At 30.7% G+C, this 23,952-nt stretch overlaps 2 protein-coding genes across 10 annotated transcripts in view; one reads left to right on the forward strand and one right to left on the reverse strand.

The window, feature by feature from the left end:
• The window catches only part of LOC129913111 (GATA zinc finger domain-containing protein 10), a 50,655-nt gene extending 33,887 nt beyond the window's left edge, over positions 1 to 16,768 (forward strand). For 7 of the 9 annotated variants that reach the window (XM_055991608.1, XM_055991610.1, XM_055991607.1 and 4 more), the window contains 8 exons: positions 9,352 to 9,710; positions 9,768 to 9,934; positions 9,988 to 10,196; positions 12,576 to 12,713; positions 12,851 to 12,935; positions 12,991 to 13,072; positions 13,132 to 13,679; positions 13,855 to 16,768. In XM_055991608.1, the coding sequence (XP_055847583.1) occupies positions 9,352 to 9,710; positions 9,768 to 9,934; positions 9,988 to 10,196; positions 12,576 to 12,713; positions 12,851 to 12,935; positions 12,991 to 13,072; positions 13,132 to 13,679; positions 13,855 to 14,245 (1,979 nt within the window). In that variant the 3' untranslated portion in view covers positions 14,246 to 16,768. The remainder of the gene's footprint in view (positions 1 to 9,351; positions 9,711 to 9,767; positions 9,935 to 9,987; positions 10,197 to 12,575; positions 12,714 to 12,850; positions 12,936 to 12,990; positions 13,073 to 13,131; positions 13,680 to 13,854) is intronic. The other 2 variants (XM_055991614.1, XM_055991615.1) reach the window with 2 other exon arrangements.
• Positions 16,769 to 18,604: 1,836 nt separating this feature from the next.
• LOC129916339 (endonuclease III-like protein 1) lies at positions 18,605 to 22,051 on the reverse strand. Its single transcript, XM_055996203.1, has 5 exons — positions 21,822 to 22,051; positions 21,119 to 21,754; positions 20,892 to 21,065; positions 19,092 to 19,251; positions 18,605 to 19,026 (listed from the first exon to the last, which is right to left on the reverse strand). The coding sequence occupies exons 1-5, from the start codon at positions 21,939 to 21,941 to the stop codon at positions 18,761 to 18,763; spliced, it is 1,356 nt and encodes a 451-aa protein (XP_055852178.1). The 5' UTR covers positions 21,942 to 22,051; the 3' UTR covers positions 18,605 to 18,760.
• Positions 22,052 to 23,952: the final 1,901 nt, after the last annotated feature.

Raw genomic sequence — 23,952 nt, forward strand, 5'->3', positions numbered from 1 at the left:
TCTCAAAAAGATTGTCACTTCTATACTTTACCAAGAGGTTCATAAACGTTTACCCATCAGAATCTTCATTTTTAATAATTTAACAAATGTATTGGCACTGCAAATCTCGAATGTAAAGTCTTAGAAGCAATAAATAATTGTTGTCTGTGTCTCTCCATAACGTATCATTTCCTGAAAACTGTGTCTAGAAGGAAAACGAAAACCAAATATTTTCCAGTGATAAACTAGCCACGCGTATATTTATAGCAACAACTACGGCAGAGAAAACAACGTTTGCATTGTACACTTTGTGAATTTATTATTTATTTACAATTTCTTGAGTGCATGCAAATAAGGTCGTTAGGACTAGAAAAAGTGTTTAATAATGTTTGATTTCAATAGCCTTGCCGTCAGTCTTTAAACACACACAAATAGTATTCAGCTAGAATTTGGTTTTCAGGCTAATACCATCTAACCCCTGTTTTCTAAAACTCAAATGAAAAGAGTGCCGCTAAAAGCCTTGTTTTCAAAAAAACTTGTGCATAAGAAGATCAGAAAATCGAATGAAAATAAAATCACTACAAATGACCGCGCTTATTTTGAATGTGCGATTGGGGACTTTGAATTTTTTGCCCATGAAAAACTAAAAGTTTGCTTGTTTCTTATAGCCAACAATCAAGGTCAATTGATTTCTCTCTAAATGTTGCATCAGGCTCAACTTGTTTCCATTATGAACCTACTTATAAGAGTATGTGTGGTCGGAAGTACATATTAATACACCGTAATACCATCAAATTAAATTGAATGACTTTTATTCAATAGCTCTAAAGCAGCATGTCCGACACACCAAAGACCACATAGAAAAAACCAATGAAAATCATTAAATCGGAACGAAACGTCATATAATAACATAACCATAACAAGGTCGGCACTTGTTCTGCCTCTTAGTCTGCTCAGGTTATAATAAACAGTGTTGTGAAACAACAAATTTTTTTAAAAAAGTAAATTATTCTTAGAACTATAGTTTTTAGTATAACGTTTAATTTGTCATATTACTGGAAAATAAAACTTACCTTTAGGTGAAAGGGTGATTTTTTGAGTAAAAAAATTGAATTGGGTACTTACTCGATTGAAATCTAGTAAAAATGCAACATTAAAATAAGAGTCGAGTATCTATGGAATTCATACAATACAAATACAATTAGTTTGGATACAGAGTGTTCTTTCGAGTAATAGAAATGTAGAGATTTTGAACGGAAAACGTATTTGGATTATTTTTTAATTTCTTCGCGCTAAGAAAAAAAAAAAACAACCTTTCTTTGGGACTTACTACAGAATTTACTTCATTTTCGAATAACTTCATTTTCGAATTAAAAAAACAGCCTTTCGCCCAAATTTTTTTAGGAAGTCTCTTTATTTTTGGTTTCTATCACAAATGCAACGTTGTTACAAAATTTTCACTAGGGTGCAAATCAATTTTGTTCCCATCAAAAAAACACCCTATTAACTATGATATTCTTATACACAAATGTTCAATTATTGCTGAATTTCAATACACCATTTTACATGAAAAAAATGAATAGACTTTTTTATCCTAATGGAAAAAAAAAAAAACATTTTTGTTAAAGGTACCATTTTACCATTGATTTAACGGACTTATTGCGTATTTTCCGTATTCCGAAAAGCAAACACCCTTTCACCTAAAGAATTTGTATAGACAGCTTAGATTATTGGTTTCTGCTTAATATGACACATTTTTACCAAATTTTCATTAGGGTATCATTTTTGTCACAGTTTTTATGTTGTTAATTCTGAATTCGATCTTTATTTTAAAAGAACGAAACATCCGTCCACTCAAAATTATATTGTAGACTTTTTAGATTCTTAGTTCATATACCAAATAAAACGTTTTCAAAGAGTTTAAAAAATAAACAATATTTATATCTGCTAACATAAAATTTTCTAACACTAACTCAGCCCTTAAAAAAAAACCCTTTTACCAAAAATACTTTAGAAACTTAAGGTATGGATCGTTTGTATCTACTTTATCTTAGTCCCTCATCCCAAATTTCATCAGTGTATCATGTTTTTCTCATGGGTTTCGGTTACCTCTATTTTATATGTTGTTGTCAAAAAATTAACAGCAAAGTTATTGCATATTGAATGTTATTCAATTTGCAATAACTTTTCTCAGAGTAATGTAAGAGCAATTAGTAAACAACAAGAAATCGAGCAATTTTTTTTAGGTATCTCATACTTTTTTATGCCTTTCACTGTAAAGATGTTGCCCCAAATTGCTTTTAAATTAAATTAAATTGAATTAAACTACAAAATTAATTTTCATTAAGCCTAGTACCTACGCAGCTGAAGCGAAACGAAACATTTTTAAGCCTCCAAAGTCAACAGCGGACAAATATAATAAAATAAATACATAATACAAAATACAAATAAAAAAATTCAACAAAAAACACCAGAAAATAAGTTTTTAAGCTAAAACAAAACAAATTTAATTTCGTTCAAGATTTCGTAAACGAAATTTTTTATGGAAAATTTCGTTTCGCTTCAGCTTTAGACCTTTATTTCACAATGAAATTAAAAAAAATTAAATAAATCACCAAAAAAAATTGTTGTTTTGTGTGATTTTTTTGGACCTTATTTCGCTTTTTTTTTTGGCCTTATTTCCTGGAGCCTACTTTTGCGGAGCTAGTTTTTTTATAAACCATTTTGATCTTTCATCGTTATTTGCCAAGCTTCATGACGGGTAACAACTTTTTTAAGTGTTTATTCAAACAGAGCTATTATTGAAGTTCATATTGACATAATATATTCTTAAAACTTGTAAACAAATACTTTTGCACCTAACTGTATTATATGCCATGCCTATACTATGCCCAGGCGCACTTGAAACTGACTGACGATGACGTTCAATTGCATAACACGCCCATCATCAAATCATTACAAGATATACATTTTTTTGTATAAGACTTTCAATTTCATCAGGGCAAAAAATACAAACAACCACCGAAACTAGGTTAAAGTTGCAAGACGATGAAGATGATGATGGTGGGTGATCTGGTTTAACAAGAAAGAAGTGTCATCCTAGAATAAATTCTATCATCAGTTTTTTGTAAGACTTTTTCAAGTACCTTCGACTAAAGGAAGTTTATTCTTCAATCCTTATAATAATTTCACACTTCAAACCCTTGCGTGTGAATATTGGAAAAAAATAATCAAACGATTAATGACTCAGTGCCAATAACCGGGCCACTTCTTTTAAGGCGGCCTCATAAAGCCAGCTTTCATCATTAACCATATTTTGAAGGCTGAATGGTGAGTGGCCAACACTCATCGTAAAATCATCATTCAGTGAGTAATCGTCTAGGAGTAAGGTTGCAAGTTTAAACTTTATTTTTGCGGTATTGGAATATGATTTATGATATCAAAAACCGTGGTTTAATTTTTCCAACAACAACAAAGAAATGGTATTTATCAGTATCAATATCAAAATACAAGTTCAGTGAAATCTAAAGAGATTGTTGTCGTTGTCGTTCGTCGCCTTATATTCGAGTTGAATCGAATCCGAGTCGTTGTCGTTATTACTGGCGCGACATGGTGCAATGTTTACATTCTGTGCAAAAGTCCAAAAGAGGTTACCTACTCCACGAAAACTGGTTCCATATCCAAAGTCGGTTTTAAACTTTTTTACCTTTATAGTTGATTCCATTTAAGCGAAATCCGTGCGCCACCGCCACTACCACCACCACCCGCCTTGACAATAATGCGATTTGATTAAATAAATGTCTCTGTAGTCTACCTTACCTAGGTTTGAAAAAAGGAACACAAATCTGCAATGAATTTTATAGAGCTCTATACGCAGTAAAATTTGCAAAAGATTTGTTTATCAAGGCAGTTTCGAGGGATTTTGTTTTTATTTTTTTTTTATTTTTTGTTGTTGTAGCTAGCGATCTCTATTAAATCAGAAAAAAGAGGGATTAAGTTTATATGTGCCTTCTACGGGATTAAGTGTAACACGTTTTGTTCATGTGAGCTCTATAAATATCAAGTGATACGAGTTTTTCGAGTGAATGACCATTTAAAGCAAATTTATTGGCCAAACAAACAACACACAAAAACGAGATCTGGGGTGTCTTTGGTGGTCTGGTATACTGAATAAGAGCCTTAAAAGATGACTACATACCTTTATATATTGTATGTAAGTTGGATATACATATTTTATATGCAAAAGATAAATAATGAAAAATTGAGCTTGCATGGAATGTTGTTTTTGGTGACTCCTTTTCATGTGTTATCGTATCGTCTTCGACTTGCTAAATGATTAATTGAATATTCTGTGTTTAGCATATTTCTTGTTCTTTTTATGGCAAATAGCCTATAGCTTTAAGTGGATTATTTTCAGTCTTGCAATCGAAATTTTCTATACTAAAATGTATAACTTAATTCAGTTGGCTTTTCTCTTCTTTTTCTCTTTGTGATTTCTTATTTGGTTTATGTTATTTTCGTAAATATTCTGACGCATTTTTTTGTTGGTGTGACTATTGTCTTAAATATTTGGCATTATACAGTCTAAACCGCTTAAGTGAAGCAAAACTAGGAGAATTCATTATTGCAGCAACTTTTTAAAACTGAAAAAAGTAAGATTAATTATTTTGTTAGTAACTTCTACTTGAAAATAACGTTGGTCAGCATTTGAAAAATTGGAAAAATGTAATAAAAAGTTCATGTAGGTATCGAAATTTTTTATAACTGGGACTGAATGAACGAATCACTTTTAGTGCAGTCACCAAGATCAAGAACATGAATAACTTATTTTCGATTTTAAAAAGGGTAAAATTCAAATTAATCGTTAAAAACCTCAACTTTGTACTTGTTGGTAGCTCTTGTTTGAATTTTGTGAATCTTAGCACTTTATCGGAATATTTTTCAGGACAATTAGTGCTTTTACCAGAATTACCAGTAGTTTATGTATAGAAAAAAACCTTTGATTTAACCTGACCTAGTTCCTTTAACCAGAATAATCTGTGACCTTTTTTTGATTAAGAGTTTGTTATAAGATGAAAGGCATAAATAAAATTGACCATTCAACTTTCTTAAGTTTACGGGCTTACTTAAGTAAAATACCTTGGTAACAAAAAAAAAAAAAAAACACGTTAGACTTAAATTCAAATGAAGTTCTTCTGGGCTCAATTTTCAATAAACTTTGCTGATCAACAAGAACGTGTGCTTTAAACCAAAATTTATTTCCAGTCCTTTAAATTCCTTTCCTTTTTTACTTGCGATATAGGTACTATAAATCAAGTTATGCATTCGTACAAAAAAAAAATTGAGATAACATTTTTGCATGACATTACGATGGTAGAGAATGCGAAAAAAGTGGGTCCTGGAAGTCTGTCTGTCTGTCAGTCTGTATAAGGAGGACCAAAAATAACGGTACTTGTCATATACCGATTTTAGTAAAATTGAAATATCCCGAAAACGGCTCCAACGATTTTGTTTAAAAAATTCAAATGTTAGTTTTAAGCTAAGGCCTATCTTCTAATGAAAATCATTCATTATTAACGGTACCTGCCATAGAACAGTTTTTTTTTTTTCAAATCCGATTATCTCCGAAACTGCTTATTCGATTTCAACGAAACTTTTTGTGAGGAAGCATTTATACAATTTAAATATAAACCAAAAAACAAATTTCCAAAAAAACAATTTTTTTATTTTTTGAAAAATCAAATTTTCGAAAACGGGACATTGATTTTTTTTTAAATTTTGTTTTTAGATGTTGATTAGTAATTTGTACAAAGGCATACCAATTTTATTTTAAAAAATTAAAAAAAAAAAAAATATTTATAAAAAATTAGTTTTCTAAAAAAAAACGGCTCTAAATCTAACGATTTTGAAATTATTTTTTTTTTTCTAAAAATGCATCTTAACATATCAATCAAAACTGCATACTTGTTTGGAGGGCAATTTGATTTCAGATTTTATTTTATTTTTTTTTTTAAACGATTTTTTTTTTTTTCAAATTTCTATATAAAAAATCTTAAAAATTTAAGCAACTTTAACTCTAAGAGCAAGTTCGTGCGACCCAGTCGTGCATTTTATTTGTGTATGTATGTATTTCATTTTTTTTTTTTCATATAAGTGAATGCGACTGTATCTCAATATAAGTTCCTCATGATGTATCATAACCAATCAATGTGATTTGTAAAAAAAGTAAAAGAATGCATTAAGAATATGATTTAGTTTCTTCCACTTGAAAAAAAAAGTATTGATTTGTTGAAAAAGTAAAATAATGCATTAAGAATATGATTTAGTTTCTTCCACTTGAAAAAAAGTATTGAAATACAAAAGTGAGATTGGTGTTAGAAAAGTGAAACTTTTCGTGCGTCGAAAACGAATTTTTTTAAGCGGATTAACCTCTGCATATTGCAGGCATCGCTTAATTTGAATAAATATATTTACATATGTTGTCATTTTTATAAATGAAAGGCAGATTTTTGACTATAGAGAAACTTCTTTTATATATTTTTTATATATTTACTTATTTCTAGCTTCTATTTAAACAGGGTTAAAAAACTTTGAAACTTTAATTCAATTTCCCGTTTGACGTTTTGTATTTGGAGCACTCAAACACTCCAACATCTCTATTGAATCAATTTTTTGTTACATCAGAGTCGATTTACAAAGTTTAAACTCAACCTGTCACTCTGGTGTATGTGTAACATTTTTTTACATTTGTTTTGTTGATTACAAATTTTAATTATTATATGTACATGAACAAATTCCTGTAAACTAAATTGTAAAATAATTATATTCATAAATGGTTTTCGAAAAGAACATGCGATATTGATTTCAAATTCTATGTTATATTTTCTTCTTTACAACTAGGGCCACTCCTTGAGTGTTTTTAAATTATTTTCTTTGAGATTTAATTGATTCACTTCACTAAACTTCCGTTCACATTTGCTTTTTTTTCTAAATGGTACTTGATTTTTTAGTCGCATGCGATATATTATTAGTTTAGTTAATAAATTTAATTGAATTTAGTTTTGCTACGGTATGGAAACGTTGTCCTTCAACAATAGTGGTGTTACGCGGAATATAATTTGTTTTGCCATATTTGCTTTAAAAACATTCTACACTTCGCGTCACTTGAATAGAAACAACAATTTTTCTTTAGAAAATACCGATTGGCGCTTCGGTGAGGTAACTTAGTAGATTTTTGGTTTTGCATTTTCAAAGAGGAATTTTTAATAAACAATGTTGTAAAAACAAAAAACCCAAAACAGAAACCGTATGGCTACTAGTTGCGTTTTTTCGCATTACTTCACAAAAAACAGTGTTTTTTTTGCGTCACTTGAATAGAAACAAGCTCTTAAATTAGATAAAAATGATGAAAAATCATGGACAACACTAATTTTAGTAAAGCAGTCTTAAACATTGACATTATTTGCACATTATAACCAATTATGGGCTACGAGCTACCATTAGACATCACAGAAATTGCATAAATAGCAGCTAACATTGGAAATGCACTTGCACTATGCAAAATCGCGAAAGATATTGGAAAATTTGCCAAATTTGTATGAGAATATTTTTGAAATATCGTAAACTAGTGATTGAATAAAAAAATAAGACAGGTGAGACCCAAATCAAGAGCAGAGAAAAAAATAATTTAAAAACTAGCAGCAATTTCCTTCACTTTGCCTCTAAAATCGGTCAAAACGTGGTGTTAGTGCGATGGTAATGTGTTGGTTTGTTCCATCATGGAAGTTATAAAAGGTGCACAACATTTAAAAAGCCTCAAAATGCAAAATAACAACATTATAAGTTCTACTAAGATTACAAAAAAGTTAACTATTTTATAGTTGCATTTGAACTGAAAAGAAGTGAGGTAAAGAGTGATTTTTTAAAGGAAAACATACTAACTCAGATGGACCACGTTAATATTAGTCCTATTTCATTGGTTTATGAAAGAATAACTTTTATCGCATCGCCAATAAAGGGCAATAAAATGTGTTATAGTAATACGCTTTGTTTTTATGATGTGCAATAGGAAAATTGAAGCTTCACGCCTCGAAAAAAGATGCAAACTTTTACAAAGAAATAATGGAAGAAGCTCTTGGGAAGTTTAGGAACGTGGAAAAACAACCCTCTTAGAGATTGCACAAGGAGAGTTCCAGAAAAAAACAACGCAATAGAAACAAAATAGATGCATTCCGGATGAAAACGAAAGTTTATTTCACTTATTCAAACCTTAAATTGTAGAAAATGTCATTTTCTTAATTTGTAAGAAGTTACCAAACACTATAGTCACTTTCTCCAATTAGGTCCACGATTGTGTACAGTACAAGTGCATTTTCAATGTTTAATTCTATTAATGCATTTTCTGTGATGCCTAATGGTAGCTCGTAGCCCATAATTGGTTATAATGTGCAAATAATGTCAAAGTTTAAGACTGCTTTACAAAAATTAGTGTTGTCCATGATTTTTCATCATTTTTATCTAATTTAAGAGCTTGTTTCTATTCAAGTGACGCAAAAAAAACACTGTTTTTTGTGAAGTAATGCGAAAAAACGCAACTAGTAGCCATACGGTTTCTGTTTTGGGTTTTTTGTTTTTACAACATTGTTTATTAAAAATTCCTCTTTGAAAATGCAAAACCAAAAATCTACTAAGTTACCTCACCGAAGCGCCAATCGGTATTTTCTAAAGAAAAATTGTTGTTTCTATTCAAGTGACGCGAAGTGTATATATGTACATCACTAATATTTTGATATATCGTGACAATGCTAGGAAACGAATATAAGAATTATCTGTCTCAAATACCGAATCATTTTTGGCATTCCAAAAAGTTTGCCAATCTACATATTTGGAAATTGAATCCTTTGCATATCGATTAGACTCAATCATTATGATGAACCACATTTGTACACTTTTAAGAATATTCAATTTAATTTTCGCTAAATCGAAATCCTATATTTGCTAACATTAAGAAGACTACCTTGAAACTTAAGTCCCGACCAAAAACTAAATACACCTAACTGGACTGGAGGGTTTGAGTTTTAACACAAAATCAATTTTCAGGAAATACATGTATTATACTTTCTTCTTTCTTCAAAGGTATTTCCTCCTGATCATAAAACGTTATTTTCTTTCCTTCTCTGCAAAATATCTGGAATATTTCTAAAAATTTTTGATTTTGATTTAAAAATCAGCAAAGCAGAAAAGGACAATTTTTAATTCAAAAATCTTTATTTCTTCATTATTATTTATTTAATTAATTTTTATTTCGAAATAGATTTTTCAAATTCAAAATACTTTAACTTTATCATTAAATAAATTTTTTTTTATTTTTAGGTCTTGATAGTAACAAACGTAGAAAATCTAAAAGTCGGAACACAACCGTCCCAAATACGTCCACATATTCGAGAGAACATCTAAATGCATGGCTAGAAACGTGCCTCAAAGATGCAAGCTCAACTCAATTGTCTTCATCGTCAGAGTTTCTCGATTATAATCCATCAAAAAGTTTCCAATCGAACAAGAAGCCCCCGATGCATCAACAACAACCCCAACAGCAACACCAACAAAATCAATTTAAACAACAATTTCATCAACAATTCAAACAACAACAACAAAAACAACAATTTCAACAATTATTTGATCTTCCCAGACCTCCCTCATATTCAAATGCATTCAATCCGGCCTTTCAAATGGTAACTTTTACAAAAACATACTTTAAACCAATCTAATTGTATTCATTACTTCTCCAGAATAATCCTTATGCATTCAATCCAATAAATCATCTATTACAACACACTGATGGTTCAGTCGAATTCGCCAGTCTTCCGCCAATTGTAAACATCCTGGGATCAGAGAATGAAAATAATTCAACAGATGTCCTTGATGGTAGCAGCAGTAATCCAAACATGAGTAGAGGGTGAGTTTGGAATATTGAAAATCATATTTTTTTATTACTGAAGACTGTGACAGTTTCAGATTCAGTGATCCATGTTTACTTAATCCGTCCGATAATGATTCCAAAGTAAGTGGCCAAAATACACCAGATCGCAGGAACTATCCAAATCAAGGAGGCGATATGGATAACAATAATAATAAATTCTTTGCAGCATTAATGGAACAAATTAATATGTTGCATGAAACAAATTCAAAAATATGTCGAAATCTTCATGAGACAAAAGGTGAGAGATGTTATTGATATCAGTGAATCCAATGAAACAGCTTTGTTTTAAACATTCATTTAAAACTCATTTTAATGCCATATATTTACACGGCTCCGAGTACTTAGATGTGTTGTTTAATTTGTATGAGGAATTCAAAATTATTGTATAAACAGTCCTTTGGATTCGTATTAATTCGAAAGCTTGTAGTGTAATATGTATTTTCAAAACAACGCTTTTTTTGTTGTTAAGTTTTTGTTTTGAAACAATTTTTGTATTTTTTTTTTATTAATTTTTACATATAAAAGCTTTCCAGCACTAATGGGTGTCAACTTTAAATTCTTTAGTCTACCCGCAAGGTTCTTTTTATTGAAAAAAAAAAAAAAAATTATTTTCAACTTGGATTCTCAAATTTATGTATCCAGTGCTTCTTATTCGTTTTCGAATTTTTTTTCCAGAAAAAAAAAAAAACATCTACAACATCAAAATTATGAGCAAAAACTTGAGTTCTTAAGGATAAGGATAATAAGATCCTTCGATTCGAGATTCTTCACTCTTCATTTAGTTAAATGTTTCGAATCTTAATTTGCTAAAGCTTCGCTGACATTAAAGTTCCCATAATACGCAAAAATGCAGCAAAAATACTTAATCCAATGTTGTATTTGTTACTGTCCGCGTCAGTTTTCTCCTGAATGACAACTCCTCCATGTTGATCGATAAGTTTGTTGATCTCTTGTCTCTTGAAGTCGATCATCCTATGTCCGTAACCGTTGTGCTTGCGTGCTGACTGCGTCTTTCTACCATCTCTTATCTTTGTGTAAAAGTCGCCAAAAACAATTAAGACGACGTCTTTGGCAATTATCTTCAAAGAAGCTTAGTGTAATCTATCTCCTTAGCTGTGGTATCACTATAAAATAACGCCTAATTTCAAAATTTGGTATTATTTCACTTTACGAAACTGAAATAAAACCTATTTTCGGTCTTATTTCACCATGACAAAAGTAAATAACACCGATTCGGCATAATTTAAATTCACATTCAAATGTGGACTAATAATGCAACAAATAGTGAGTTACAGTGATGTTACTGGAGGAAACATGGTGCTATATACATTTCGTAAATCTCATATCAAATCTCATATCATATCTCTGAATCAGCCTGTATTGAAGTAAAAAAAAATAAAATGAACATAAAAGTACGAAAATAAATTGTAAAACCATTGCAGCAGCTTTATATAAACGAAATCTGCAAAATGAGCACATCAAATTGTTGGAAATTAAATGATCTTAAAAAACTGTCATGAGTATTTTTTTAATAAAAGTTGTAGAAAAAAAGCTATGGCGCTTCAAAGATTTTTTTCTTGAAAATGTACATCTATTTTCAAGTATAACTTTCTTATTTTCAATTTCACAGAAAAAAGTACCTTAATCAAAATTGTAGAGAAATAAATTATCTACAAAATCGCTTTAGACATATTTTTTGTGGGACTTACCGTTCGCAAGATAACGATTAAAAACAGTTTACACACCTTTTTCCAAGATGGCGGCCAAATGGGGGGCTTTCAACCCCGAAAACTAGATTGTATACTCACATTAACCTCCCCTACACATCAAAATAAAAAAATCTTGTCCTACCCAAAATGCAAGGTTAATGTAACATTTCAATGGACTAAATCCAAGTTTTCACTCTCGAGTGTGTTTCCCGTTTGAAGGCATTAATTATTTTCAATAAAATTTAGTAAATTGAGTTTATTAGATCTATTCCACATCCGACAAGAGATTGCCGAAATGTAAAATCATTTTTACTCTGTTATATTCTTAAGTTAATAGGACCTAGTGTTTTCTCCCAAAATCATTCCCGGTATATAGTAAATATTTCCCTTTCCCCCGTAATTAAAAAACGGTGGTCGAGAATTGCTTTGCAAAATTATATTCGTGAGGGTTACTACACAAGGTGTTATTCCACTACAGCCAACTCTATTTCTCTCTGCACTCGAGGCATTTTACTTTCGGAATCAATACCTTAAGAATTTTTTAATTCCAATTAATTTATGTTCTGTGTATTTGTTTAATGTTTTAATTTAATTTGCTTTATTTGTTGAGAAATAAAATACAAATCAAACCACAAGTACTCGCTTTTCATCCCATTACACATCATCGCAGTAAAACATCCATACACATTCCATTCCATACAAAAATACAATACCTATTCTTCATTTTATTTGTAACTTCAAAATTCTTATTAAAATATGTTGTATGTAAAACTTGTATTATGTATTTCTATGTATTCCTCTTCTATCTTCTAAATTTTTATTTCATCTTTTTTTTTATTTTATTTTTGTTTTTTCTTAAAATTTATTTTTCAAAACCGTAAAAAAATCCCATCCAAAAAAACCAAAAGTTGAAATTGAAGCTTTAAAACACGCACCTAATTGGGGTTTGAGACACCGTAGAGATAGCTTGAGTGGACTAAGCACACACAGCCAACCTCTGGGTTTCGGCTTTGGCACACAAAGTCCAGCGCCAACGTATCACTCAGGTACATATTATATATCATTATTGTTGAGTATTGCTAAAAAAATAATAATATTTATGTTTAATGTTTCAAGAAAAAAAATCCATAAAATATTTAAAAATATTTGTATATCCATTGAAAAACTGTAAATACTCTTTTAGGTGCATACACACCTGGCATGATGACGGATGTTGTTAGAGAAGTCAAAGAATCAGCTAGGGTTAGAGAAGATGCTTTATTAAGCAGGTAACTTTAAAACACTAAAGTCAAAAAAGAAATTACTAAAAACACTATTTTCTAGGGTAAAATCAATGGTCGAGGAACGTTCTTGGTCAATGGGTGAAGAAAATCTTCGTATGCTACGAGACATTGAAGATTTAAAGGTAAAACATCATTTTTAATTGGAAAATTATAAATTTCTAAAAACCACCTTTCTTTTCAGTCACAAGTTCAAAATCTCAAAGCTGACAGTAAGGAAACCAACAAACGGATGGTACGCTTGGAAACCGACAACAAGTACATGCGTCAAATGTTAGCTACCATTCTTAACAAACGCATCCCTGACATAATTTATGATAAAGATGCTCCGCGGCCGACAGGGCCGCGTAAGAGTTTTCCAGATATGCGTCAGCCCAAACGTGCCAATAGCTTGAATCTTCACTATGGAGTTATTCATCAAGCAACCGAAGAAGAGGAACCAATGAATTCGTTGCATATTGCCGAGCAAGGAACTGTCGGAGTAAATTCATTGAATTCAATGGAATCATCAGATCAAAGGCATTCGTTTTCCAGTTCGGATGGTCAAACTTCGATTGTGAATTCGACTACGAAAAATAATGGTTGGCCTGAGGAGAGATCGTCGATAAAAAGAGTCCCAAAACAACAACAACAACAACCAGCAGCTGTTGTTGGTAAAGATACACTTGAACTTCAAAAGGAACTGCAGGAAGCTATAGCTGCTCGGAAACAAGCCGACAATCGTATTATCGCGTGGGTGTAGTTGAATATTTTTAATGGTCTTTATAATAAGTTTTTGTTTGTTTTTTTGTTTTTAATGATCTCTCTTTCTCTATCTGTGACTCTCTCCTTTACTAATACTTAATCTCTCTCTATATTTTTTTTCATAATCTCCGGTCATGCTTATCTCAAACGACAACGAGAGCAGTCTGGAGAATATGGTTAAGAAGCTTCAAGTGAAATTCCCAAATGGTGGGGATGAACAGATGATTGCCACAACACCTGGTGGTAGTAAAAATGGTGGTGGTAATGGTTGCAATACTTCGGCTGCTGCTCCTGCTTACAGCAGTTTTTTATTATCATCAACTTCATCATCATCGCCGGCACCCAAATCAAATTCAGCAACAAATACCGCACCAACAACAGCATTAGTTTCATCTTCTGCGTCACAAATTTTTCAATTAAATAGCTCAAACCAAATGCAACTTCAGCAACAACAGCAATATCAGCAGCAACAACAACATCTACAACAACAACAACAACAGAATAATCATCTACCACCAAAATTGAGCTTGGCTGGTCCAATCACTGATTTATAGTTCTAGCAACCACAGAGTAATGAGAACAATTTAAATGACACTACTACTGTAGGCAGGCAGCAGTTGTTGTTGTTACACAAAATACTTTTGTTTATTTATTTTTTATTATTATTAATTGTTTTTCTTAGTTTAACTGTAATTGTAGTTGTAATTCTAATATTTGTTATTCCTTATGCAACAGCTGTCTCAAATGGCTTAGATATTTTCAAGTTTTATTATTTATTGCTAATTTCAAAATGGAATGAGTTTATTAGATGGGAGGAAGAAGAGTTTAAGAATTATTGAATGAAACGCGAATTTTACTGTAAATCTCAGGTTAACTTAACTTTTTTGAATTATGTATTTTATTACATTAGCTTAGTTTCATCTTCTGCCTTTTAAAAATGTTATCAACGGTTTTTAAGAAATTTCAATATTCTCTTAGCATTGGTCATTTTGCTTGTGATCATTCAGGTTGTGTAGTAATTACATTTCTTCTCCTCAGGCGTGAGATTTCTAGTATGTCTATAATGCTTTATTCTGTAGCAGTTTCAATCTTCAATCTCAAATGTTTCATGTATGTAAAAATTAAAAAGAATTAGTGTTTTTGCAAGTATTTTTGGATATTTAGGTAAAACAATTCATTCAAATCTCTATTTGGAGCAAATGTGAGTTAGCTTGTTAAATTTTGCGTATTTATAGCTCACTTTTGCCTCCAAAACATTTTTAAGCCAGCACACAGTTGAAAATAATCAGAGTTTTGGATTGGATCGAATTGTCCCATGAAAAACTTTAAATAAAAAATTGATCATAAACCGTTTTTTTTTTTTATGAAAAATAAAAATTCTCAATATATTCAAACTATTGTGGGTCATATTGACCCCTCGCCGAGTTAGATATACCATATCCAAAAATACTGATCACTTACAAACAATTGATCTGTACTATTGGTCTAAGATTATTTTATTTAAGAGTTACATTGTGCTCCACCTTCTTTTGTGACACAATGACTTTTTTGCACACAAGTTTATAGAAAATACTTTCATAACTTGTTTTCTAGTTGGTAGTTCTAGTTCTAACTTTAAAACAAACCTCATTTCAAGAAGGTTTTTGAATTTTGTTCACCGTGTTCCTTGGGTTTAAGAAAAAAGTGAATCAATGAGGCATTCTAACAGATTTCAAAGTAATAAACTAAAAATAAATTGTTTAAATTAGAAACAAAAATGAAGGAACGTATCATGTTTCATCATTTTTCGGTTTGGCTTTCGACTGCCGTCGGATTAATTTCATTCGGTTTGAACTCGGGCCGGTTTAAATTCCAATTTCTTAACAGGATGAACTTTTTCTTTTGACGTTGATTTAATTTTTATACCTTCTTGAAGAAAAATTAAACCATTTTCAATGGCTAATTGATATTTTGAATATCAATAAAGTTCTTTTTTAAGATCCAGATTTATGCATGTCACGTTCCGGATAGATTTACACATTAAATTTAAACTTAACTTTGCAAATCTTTGGAATAAAGGAATCTACTTGATGAAAATTTAAAGTCAAAATGTTAAGAATTATATTGGCATACCAATAAATGGTATTATTAAAGCCATTGGCTTCTAAGTAGGCTTATTCAAGTTATCTCTAAAGCCAAATTTTAGCTTAAGCTCGATTCATAAAAATTTTGATTCTCAATCAATTCCTCTTATCTTTAAACTCTTATCCAATTAATAAAATAAAATCAAACAAAAAAAAAATATAAAACCGGTTGAGTCCAGTTTAATCCAAACAGATTGTAATGTAAAAATTTGTTAACTAACAATTACAACTGTTTTGAGTCTCGAGGTAGGTACAACTGAAAGACACTGATGTCTTACAATCTTGTACTTGGAGTTATTGTAGACAAAAAAGAAAATAGTGCTAGAAAAATATAAATCCTAGCGTACATGGTAGCTTTAACCTTTCCATGTTTTTGGATTAAACTGAGAATCACCCTGTAACAAGCTTAACTTTATTTTTTTTTATTTTACTAGTTTATTAGTAGCTTTTATATTTCTCACACACCTTTTTTTATTAGCCTTAAAGTTGTCAGAAAAATTGGTTTTTTTAACAGCTTTATTTTGCTAGAAACTAATATTACTCACCAGGAAAAAGATTATACAAAAGACAAATATAAAATTGATGTTGAACAGATTCTGGTGGTAATATCTTTAAGCGGAATAGGGCTGGGTTTTGTATTTAAAATATACAATTATTATAAAGTGCGCTTTCTTTTAAAACCAATTTATTATTATTTTTTTAAACTAACAAAAACACAATGCAACATTTCTCGAATTAATAACTTGTGGCTTGTTAAAACAAAAAAAATATTATTATTTTACTTTGTATTCCATTTCACACATATTGCATTCGTTTGTCGTTATTTTTCTTTTTTTGTAACGTTTTGTTTAGTCACTTTGTTACTAATAACTTGTGTTATTTTATGATATTTAAAAATAAAAGTACCTAAAATAGAAAATACAAAATTTGATGAAATACAAAAAAAAAAACAAATCAAAATAATTAAATTAAAAAAAAAATACATAATTCGAATGAAATCGTTATGAGATAGAATAAACAAATAAAAAAATTAAATAAACATTTTTTAAGTAGTTTAAGTGCCATTTACATAAGCAATAGTGAAATAGTATTTAAAATTTATTATTTTATTATTATTTTTTTTTTCGATTTCAAATATCTAATGTTTATCTCTTGTTGAAGTTAAAATTTATTATCTTTTCATTATTTTATTAGATTTTAATAATAAAAAAAAGTTGTTTTTAATTCTAAAATAAGCGTTCCATAACTTCTTCACTCTTTGTAAATGTTTTATTTTTTTAAATTTTTTTTTTTTCATTTTATTCTTTATGTTTATATAATCTCTGTGAAAGTTTTAAAATTGTTAAATTTACTACAATAGATAAAAATGATTTTAATTAAAAAAAATTCATACGTTTAAAATAAAATGAGTTTCGTTTTTATTGAGGCATTTTAGAGCTTTAAATAAAAAAATGATAATTTTAGACAACTGGGCCGAATAGATATACCTACGCAAACTCTATGGGTTTAAAATTGCCGCTGTCGCTATCTTGTTTTTTTTTTTAAGTTAAGATTTTTGTTAACAAAACAATTTGTTTTCAATATTACTTTTTTAATTTCTGAAATTAATCAAAAAGTTAATTAAATTACTCAAGTCAACAACATACATAATACTTTCAAAGATGTTCAACTGGCCTCCTTTTTTGATATATTTAAAATATGTTGAAATAAAATACCTCACTTTGAAGCATAACCTGAAAAACAGAATTTTTCTGACTTTGAATTCGAGTTCAGCACCTCCTAAACCTTCAAAAAAGTATATTTTGGTTCATGTGGCAAAAAAAGTTTAACTTTGTTGAACAGTGTTATATCAGGAGCAAAATATATGGGACAGTTTTTTTATCATTTTCTCTACTGAATTCTTCTAACAATTGGCCACCAATTTTTGAAATATAAATTTATATTTTATCACGAAAAAGAATACGGTTTTTTTCAATTACCGTATTTGAAAATAAAATCGGCCGAGTTTCGAAGTAATTTGCTTTAGTATAGGTACTCCACTACACCGTTCTTGTTCGTTCTATTGAACTATTAAGCTTTAGGCTGCAGATAGAAAACAAGGTCTCATATTTTGTAAGATAATTTTTGTTGGCTGGAAATATAGTGATTTCATGTTTGTTGTTTTTGAAAGCGCCTTTTTTTATTATTTATTTAGTCGCTTTGATTGGTCAGATGTCATAAAAAGTTAGGTGGCATTTGGTTCTGATCGAACTGAACCTTAGTGCAGGTGGCTTGCACTGAAAAAATGAGAACCGAGCAAAAGAAAAATTAACACATTCGCCACAGTGACCGTTAAGTTAAAAAATTGCAATGTAACCAGAACTGAAACATGAAATTTAAAAAAAAGGGCATATTCGGACTGATTAGAAAGAACTTAATGCCTAGTCAGAAGAAAAACGATATATCTTAAAAAAAAAAATTGTAATTTTTCCTTTTTTGACAAAATTAAATTCATCTACAAACCCAACCCCCAAGTTCATACAGAATTCCCAGAATTTCATACTCTTGATCAGTGGTCGCCTGCGTGTAAGAAGATGATCTCCTTTGGTTTTGTAAACTTTCGTCGTCTCCATTTCGATTAGAAATCAGAAGCCGAATTACGACACAAGATTGCGATAATACGTTAACGTATCCTCGCTATATGTCTCTTTTTTTTTTATACTGATTTAATAGAGACGGCAATAGTCATATACCGTAATTCGACCCCCGAACTTGGATTGAATGCAAACAAAAACATGTATAAAAAACGGCTATGTTTTAAATAAATGAGACTTTTATTCAATGAAAACAGTATGGCTGTTATTAGATATATGATATTTTACACGAAATCAAAAGAAAAACCTTTAAATTTCATTTCACAGAAAGAAAAAAAAAAATAGGAAGAAAACAATTTTTTCAATTTTTTGATTACAAAACTACTTTTTCTGGTTTAACTTTTTTAGGCTTAACAAGAAAAGCTGCCGGGCAGATTGTTTTATTTAAACATTCACCACATTTTGGTTTAAGTGGGGTGCAAACAGTTTGTCCAAATCCAACCAATAAATGATTAACTTCTTTCCAGTGAGCCGATGGCAACCAAGATTCTAATTCTTTTCGAGTTTGTTCGGGTTGTTTGGTTTCCTGACGCACCCAACCTAAACGATTTGAGATTCGATGGACATGCACATCAACACCTTGAAAAAATAAAATACAATTAAATAGTAATAAGTACCTATTTATTCTGCAGAATTTGTGTTACCTATTCCAGTGACTATATCCCAAGCGGCATTCATGCAAATATGTGCCATCTTTGGTCCAACTCCTGGTAATTTCATTAAACCTTTAATATCATTGGGTATATCCGAATTATATTCCTCGACGAGAACCTTGGATGTATTTTTAAGGTACTTTGCTTTATTCTGCAATAGAATAATAAATTTAAAAAACATAAGGAACGGGTGAAATACACACTTTTAGAAAGCTTAGAAGACAGATTCTTAGGAATTATTGCACATCCTGTTGAGGATAATATGTAAAGAAAGTAACCTAGACATGAAGAACAAAGTAGAAACATTTTTTTTATTTGAGGGCTTAAAGACTTATTTGGTATGTCAACAGGTAACAGAATAGGCTAATATGAATTTTTTTTACATCGAAATGATGGCGTTGCTCTGGATGATCCTAAACTCTTTTTTTCTACGGATGACCAGCTGCAGGTCGCAATTTTGTATCTGCAACAAAAACCAAAATTCCCCTTAAAGTAGGACTTTTTTGATTTTCCTCTTTGCATATTTATGCGATAATTTGAAACTTTTCGTCAATAAGAATTAAGGCGCTCTATCGAGCAACGGAAGTGTCCTTGTATTATCATTATAATCTATTGTGCGGATGCATATGATTTGACAAAGTTTTTTACAATCTTCTTCGGGTGATTATTATACCTGTCGACATTAATAGAAAATTTAGTAGAAGATATAGGAACGAAATGTACGGGTTTGTTCATTGTACAATGACAATGATCCGGCGAAACTACAAAAAGTGTATTGACTGAGATGGATAGGCCATGAGGAAGGCATGGACAACTATGTCCGATTAATTTAAGACTCCACACCAGAGAAACCATATGCAGCAGAGAAAGACCGCGCCTCAACGGATGAGTCCCACAAACAACTTGGCGTGAGTAAGTGAAGCTAAGTAAAAGAGATACCTGGAGAAGCATGTTGGTAGCGGTGGCGCTTAAAGTTCAAGTTCTGGTTTTGTCTACATTAAATACAATTTTTTCTTCCCTAGAAATAGATTCCAGAAAGATTCACGATCACAAAATAGATATCGAATTGTAATGTAGCCATTGCTAGTCAAGCAGCTATCAAAGCTATTTATGGCTGTAGAATGAATATCATTTTAGTTTGGGTACCAGGCAATGTGCCGATGAACTAGCCAGGCAAGGTTCAACCTATTCTATCTATAATGAATCATACAGGGAGGGGGAAGGAGTGGATAAAGGGTTTAGAAAAAGTGAGAAGTGGTAAGGCGAGAGAGAGGGGAGAAGAGTAGAGAGAAGGACAACTTGTAAACCTTAGGGAAATCAATAAATCTAATACAACACAATAAAGGAGGATATGCCCTACTTTAACTTTAATTAAGTAGTAAAACCAAAAATGAGACACATTCGCAGGTTTATTTTCGAGCAAAATGCTCGCTATGTTCCCTATTGACGTACTCGGCTTTGCGTTACTGAATGGGAGTTGGAACCAAAAAACACTGGACATCAGCGTAACAGATTGTTAGGCAGATGACTATTGTACTGGACAAGGACCAATATCTACATACGGAAAGGAACCATAGGTTCAAAACCAACAATTTTTCAGGACCAAAACAATCAGTGTCCTTAGTTTTTGTTTTCCTTGGTCATAGCCCCACTTAACCATTCTGCAAACTTTTTAAGAGTTAAGGTATTAAAACGGGGCAAATCAGCTCTAATTGGGCTCTAAGTCCGCCATTTCTAACTACCATCTTTCAAAAATGTAACATAAAATTTGGGTAAATAAATTTTACTAACTTTGTAAAAAGACACTGGATAAAGTAGTGTCTCCAACTTCTGCGGTTCCATATCGGCAATTATTTGTGGCGTACAATTATTATCGGCTGTTAAACGTTTCATAGCCTCATGAGTGACTTCATCTTTGGTCTGACTTGACAACATCAGTGCCAATAGAACATGGAACCTCTTTGTCTATAAGAAAATAAATAAATCATTAAAATTATAAAGAATCCCCAACAATTTACTTTCTCATCCGCATTCTCATCGGCACATCTATCACACCCCATAGTGTCAACTGGAGCTGGTACATTCGCTCGCATAACTCGTATGTTATCAAGAATTTGTGACCAATTATTTGGTTCCCATCTTTCTAGTTTGTGTTCTGGGGACTTTGAAGAGTCTTTAGATTTTCGTTTAACTACTTTTATGGGTGAAGATGGGGACTCTTCATTCTTAATAGCCACTGTTTGGTTTGAGGATTCAGGGGTTTCGTTAGCAGACTTGCTTTTAACAGACTTTGCTGTTTCTTTAGGAACTCTTTTGGTTTTAACAGTTTTCTTAAGTTTGGTGGCAATAGGTTCAACTATTGTCACAGGTTCTGGCTTAACAAAAACTTCCAAAGGACCATCGTCGACTTCGGGAAGTTTCTTTAAACCTTCAAGAATAGCTTGCATTTCTTTTTGTTTCTTAGTCTCTCTTACAGACTGTTTTTTAGGTTTTGGTTCTTGTTTAACATTTTTTACAAGAACTTGAGGGGGAATCACTTGACTAGCAAGCGACGAAGTTGGTTTAATATCTGCATTTAATCTTTGATTTCTTGTTTTCATTGGCGAGAAATACGGTGATGTGATTGGTTCTTTTTTAATTAAATCTTCAATGTCCTAAAAGACAGATTAATGTGTGATTCAATTTTGTATTACATAAAATTCATAAAATCTAATTTCGTACATTGATTGGTTCAACTTTGATCTTATCTTCTTGCTGGATAAGTTTCTCGGGTAAATTGACAGGCTTTCGTCGAGGTGCCATTTTCATAAATATATTTCCAATTCTTTTAAATAAATTCATTAATATTTGAAAATCAAATTCTGATTTATAAAATGCAAGTAAAAATAAAAAAATTGATAAAAAATAAACAGTAAAGTGCAAGAAGAAAACAAAAAAAAAATGTAATCAAATATCGTCTCTACGCATAAACGTCAAAATCATGCGTTTTATTTATGAATGATATTTTTGTAGTTCACTGTGGGTACTTGTGTAATGAAGATGTAGATGGCGGTCTAATACACAGCTAAGACAAGAACCATCTTTGTCCCAAAACGGAAACGGAATGAAATGACTACCATATTTTTTTTAAGTTTTATATGAAAACTCTATGGATCCGTTTCTTGTTAGATGACATTAAAGTTTTCAAACATTGATAAAGGAAAATAAAGATTTCTTTTATCTCAAAATAGTTCAATTCTAAATTATAAACGTGTAGGTAATGAATTTTGAAAAGGGAATAGGATAGAGTTGCCTACAGTACACATAAAAAAGTAATATCTTCCAAACTGACATTGGTCGCCAAATTGTCAAAACAATTTGGCGACCAATGTCAGCTACCGTAATTCTTATATTTTGTATTTACAGACGAAAAACGCACAAAAAACGAAAAACCACGCACACCACTCATTTTTGAACAAATATTCACCATTTTCCGCGAAGAAACACGAAGAAAATTTGTTATTTTTTAATTTATTAATTTTTCAAATGACATTTTATAAATTAAAACAAAAACAGATTTCCTGTTTACTGCGATTGAAATATAAAAATTAAAGGCAGACCTGACAAATTTTGACAACGTTCGGAAGATTTTAGGGTAAAGTTGCCTAATTCCGGCCGTCTCCAGTAGCCGGCCACCTTTCAGAAAAATCGTTATAACTAGTGAATTCGTAGGATTTATTCAAATTAACATTTTTCAGTGATAAAAGTCGTCCAACAATTAAAATATCAATTTTAATATTTTATCATATCATTTTGACATTTTTTAATTTCAGGTGGGATAGTGAAAATTTCACTTTGACAGTTAAAATATCAATGTTGACTAGATTTTACGTTTTAGTTAATTATAATGAAACCTATTTCTTTCCTTTTCATTTTTATTATTTTTATTATTTTAAGAATTTTCTTTCTTTTTTCAAAACATTACTGAAAGGGATATAATTGTTTTGTTATTTTCTCCCAAACTATGTGAAGTAAAATCGTAGATCTTAGTGCCGATCAAATTTTCTCAGTAAATCATACATTTTACTTCGAAAAAAACACAAAGCGCCTTTAGAATTTTTTATTTAATATTTTTCAATTATTTGGAATGAGAAATTGATATGAAAAAATGATAACAAAATATCAAAAAAAAATTTCCAAAATGTGACATTTAAATATCATCCTGATAATAAAAATGTTGTTTTAACATTTTAAATAAAACAAATAACATAAAACACATTTTATAGAGCATTTTTGGCTGATATTTAAAAAATGTTAATTTGATATTTAAAAATGTTAAATTGATATTGTTTTTTTTCGGTGTACTGCAAAATTTGAAATTCCAGAGTAATCTTTTGTTATTAAGTTAATACTGGGATTGGAAATTAAGCCCCTTTTTAAGAAAATGTGTTATTATTAGGGTCCTAAAAATGTAACGTACATATTATATATTTTTACTGAGTAGAAAATCCAGAAATATTCCAATTTCAAAATTTATATCTCTTGTATCAGCCATTTCAACAAGATGCAAGATTTTATGATAATCAGAAGTATGGTAATGTTTTGTAACAGTTCAGCGAAAATGGACGATTAACATGCCCTCTGAGTAGAAAATCTTAAATAAAAATTTGGTTATTTGTGTAATCTATTGAATGAATGAATGTATATGTATGTGGGGGGAAGTTGCACCGCGACCTTTAAGGTCAATTGTGCCCCCAATTCAGCTGCAAGTTATTTCTTACAGGCCGGTGGCCGGTCTCCAGGTTGATAATAACTTTCAGGTACCTATTTAATTATTTGTAATATTTCTAGCGACGGGAGATCTTTAAGGAGG

The sequence above is a fragment of the Episyrphus balteatus genome, chromosome 3 (assembly GCF_945859705.1).
Source record: "Episyrphus balteatus chromosome 3, idEpiBalt1.1, whole genome shotgun sequence".
Classification (NCBI taxonomy): Eukaryota; Metazoa; Arthropoda; class Insecta; order Diptera; family Syrphidae; genus Episyrphus; species Episyrphus balteatus.

Bases quoted from the DNA above. Each gene is read 5' to 3' on its own strand.
- LOC129916339 (XM_055996203.1), bottom strand. From the start codon at position 21,941: ATGAATTTATTTAAAAGAATTGGAAATATATTTATGAAAATGGCACCT. The intron at 21,755-21,821 runs GTACGAAATTAG...TCTGTCTTTTAG, and splicing joins TCAAAGTTGAACCAATCAAT to GACATTGAAGATTTAATTAA. The intron at 19,027-19,091 runs GTAACACAAATT...TATTTTTTCAAG, and splicing joins GGATATAGTCACTGGAATAG to GTGTTGATGTGCATGTCCAT.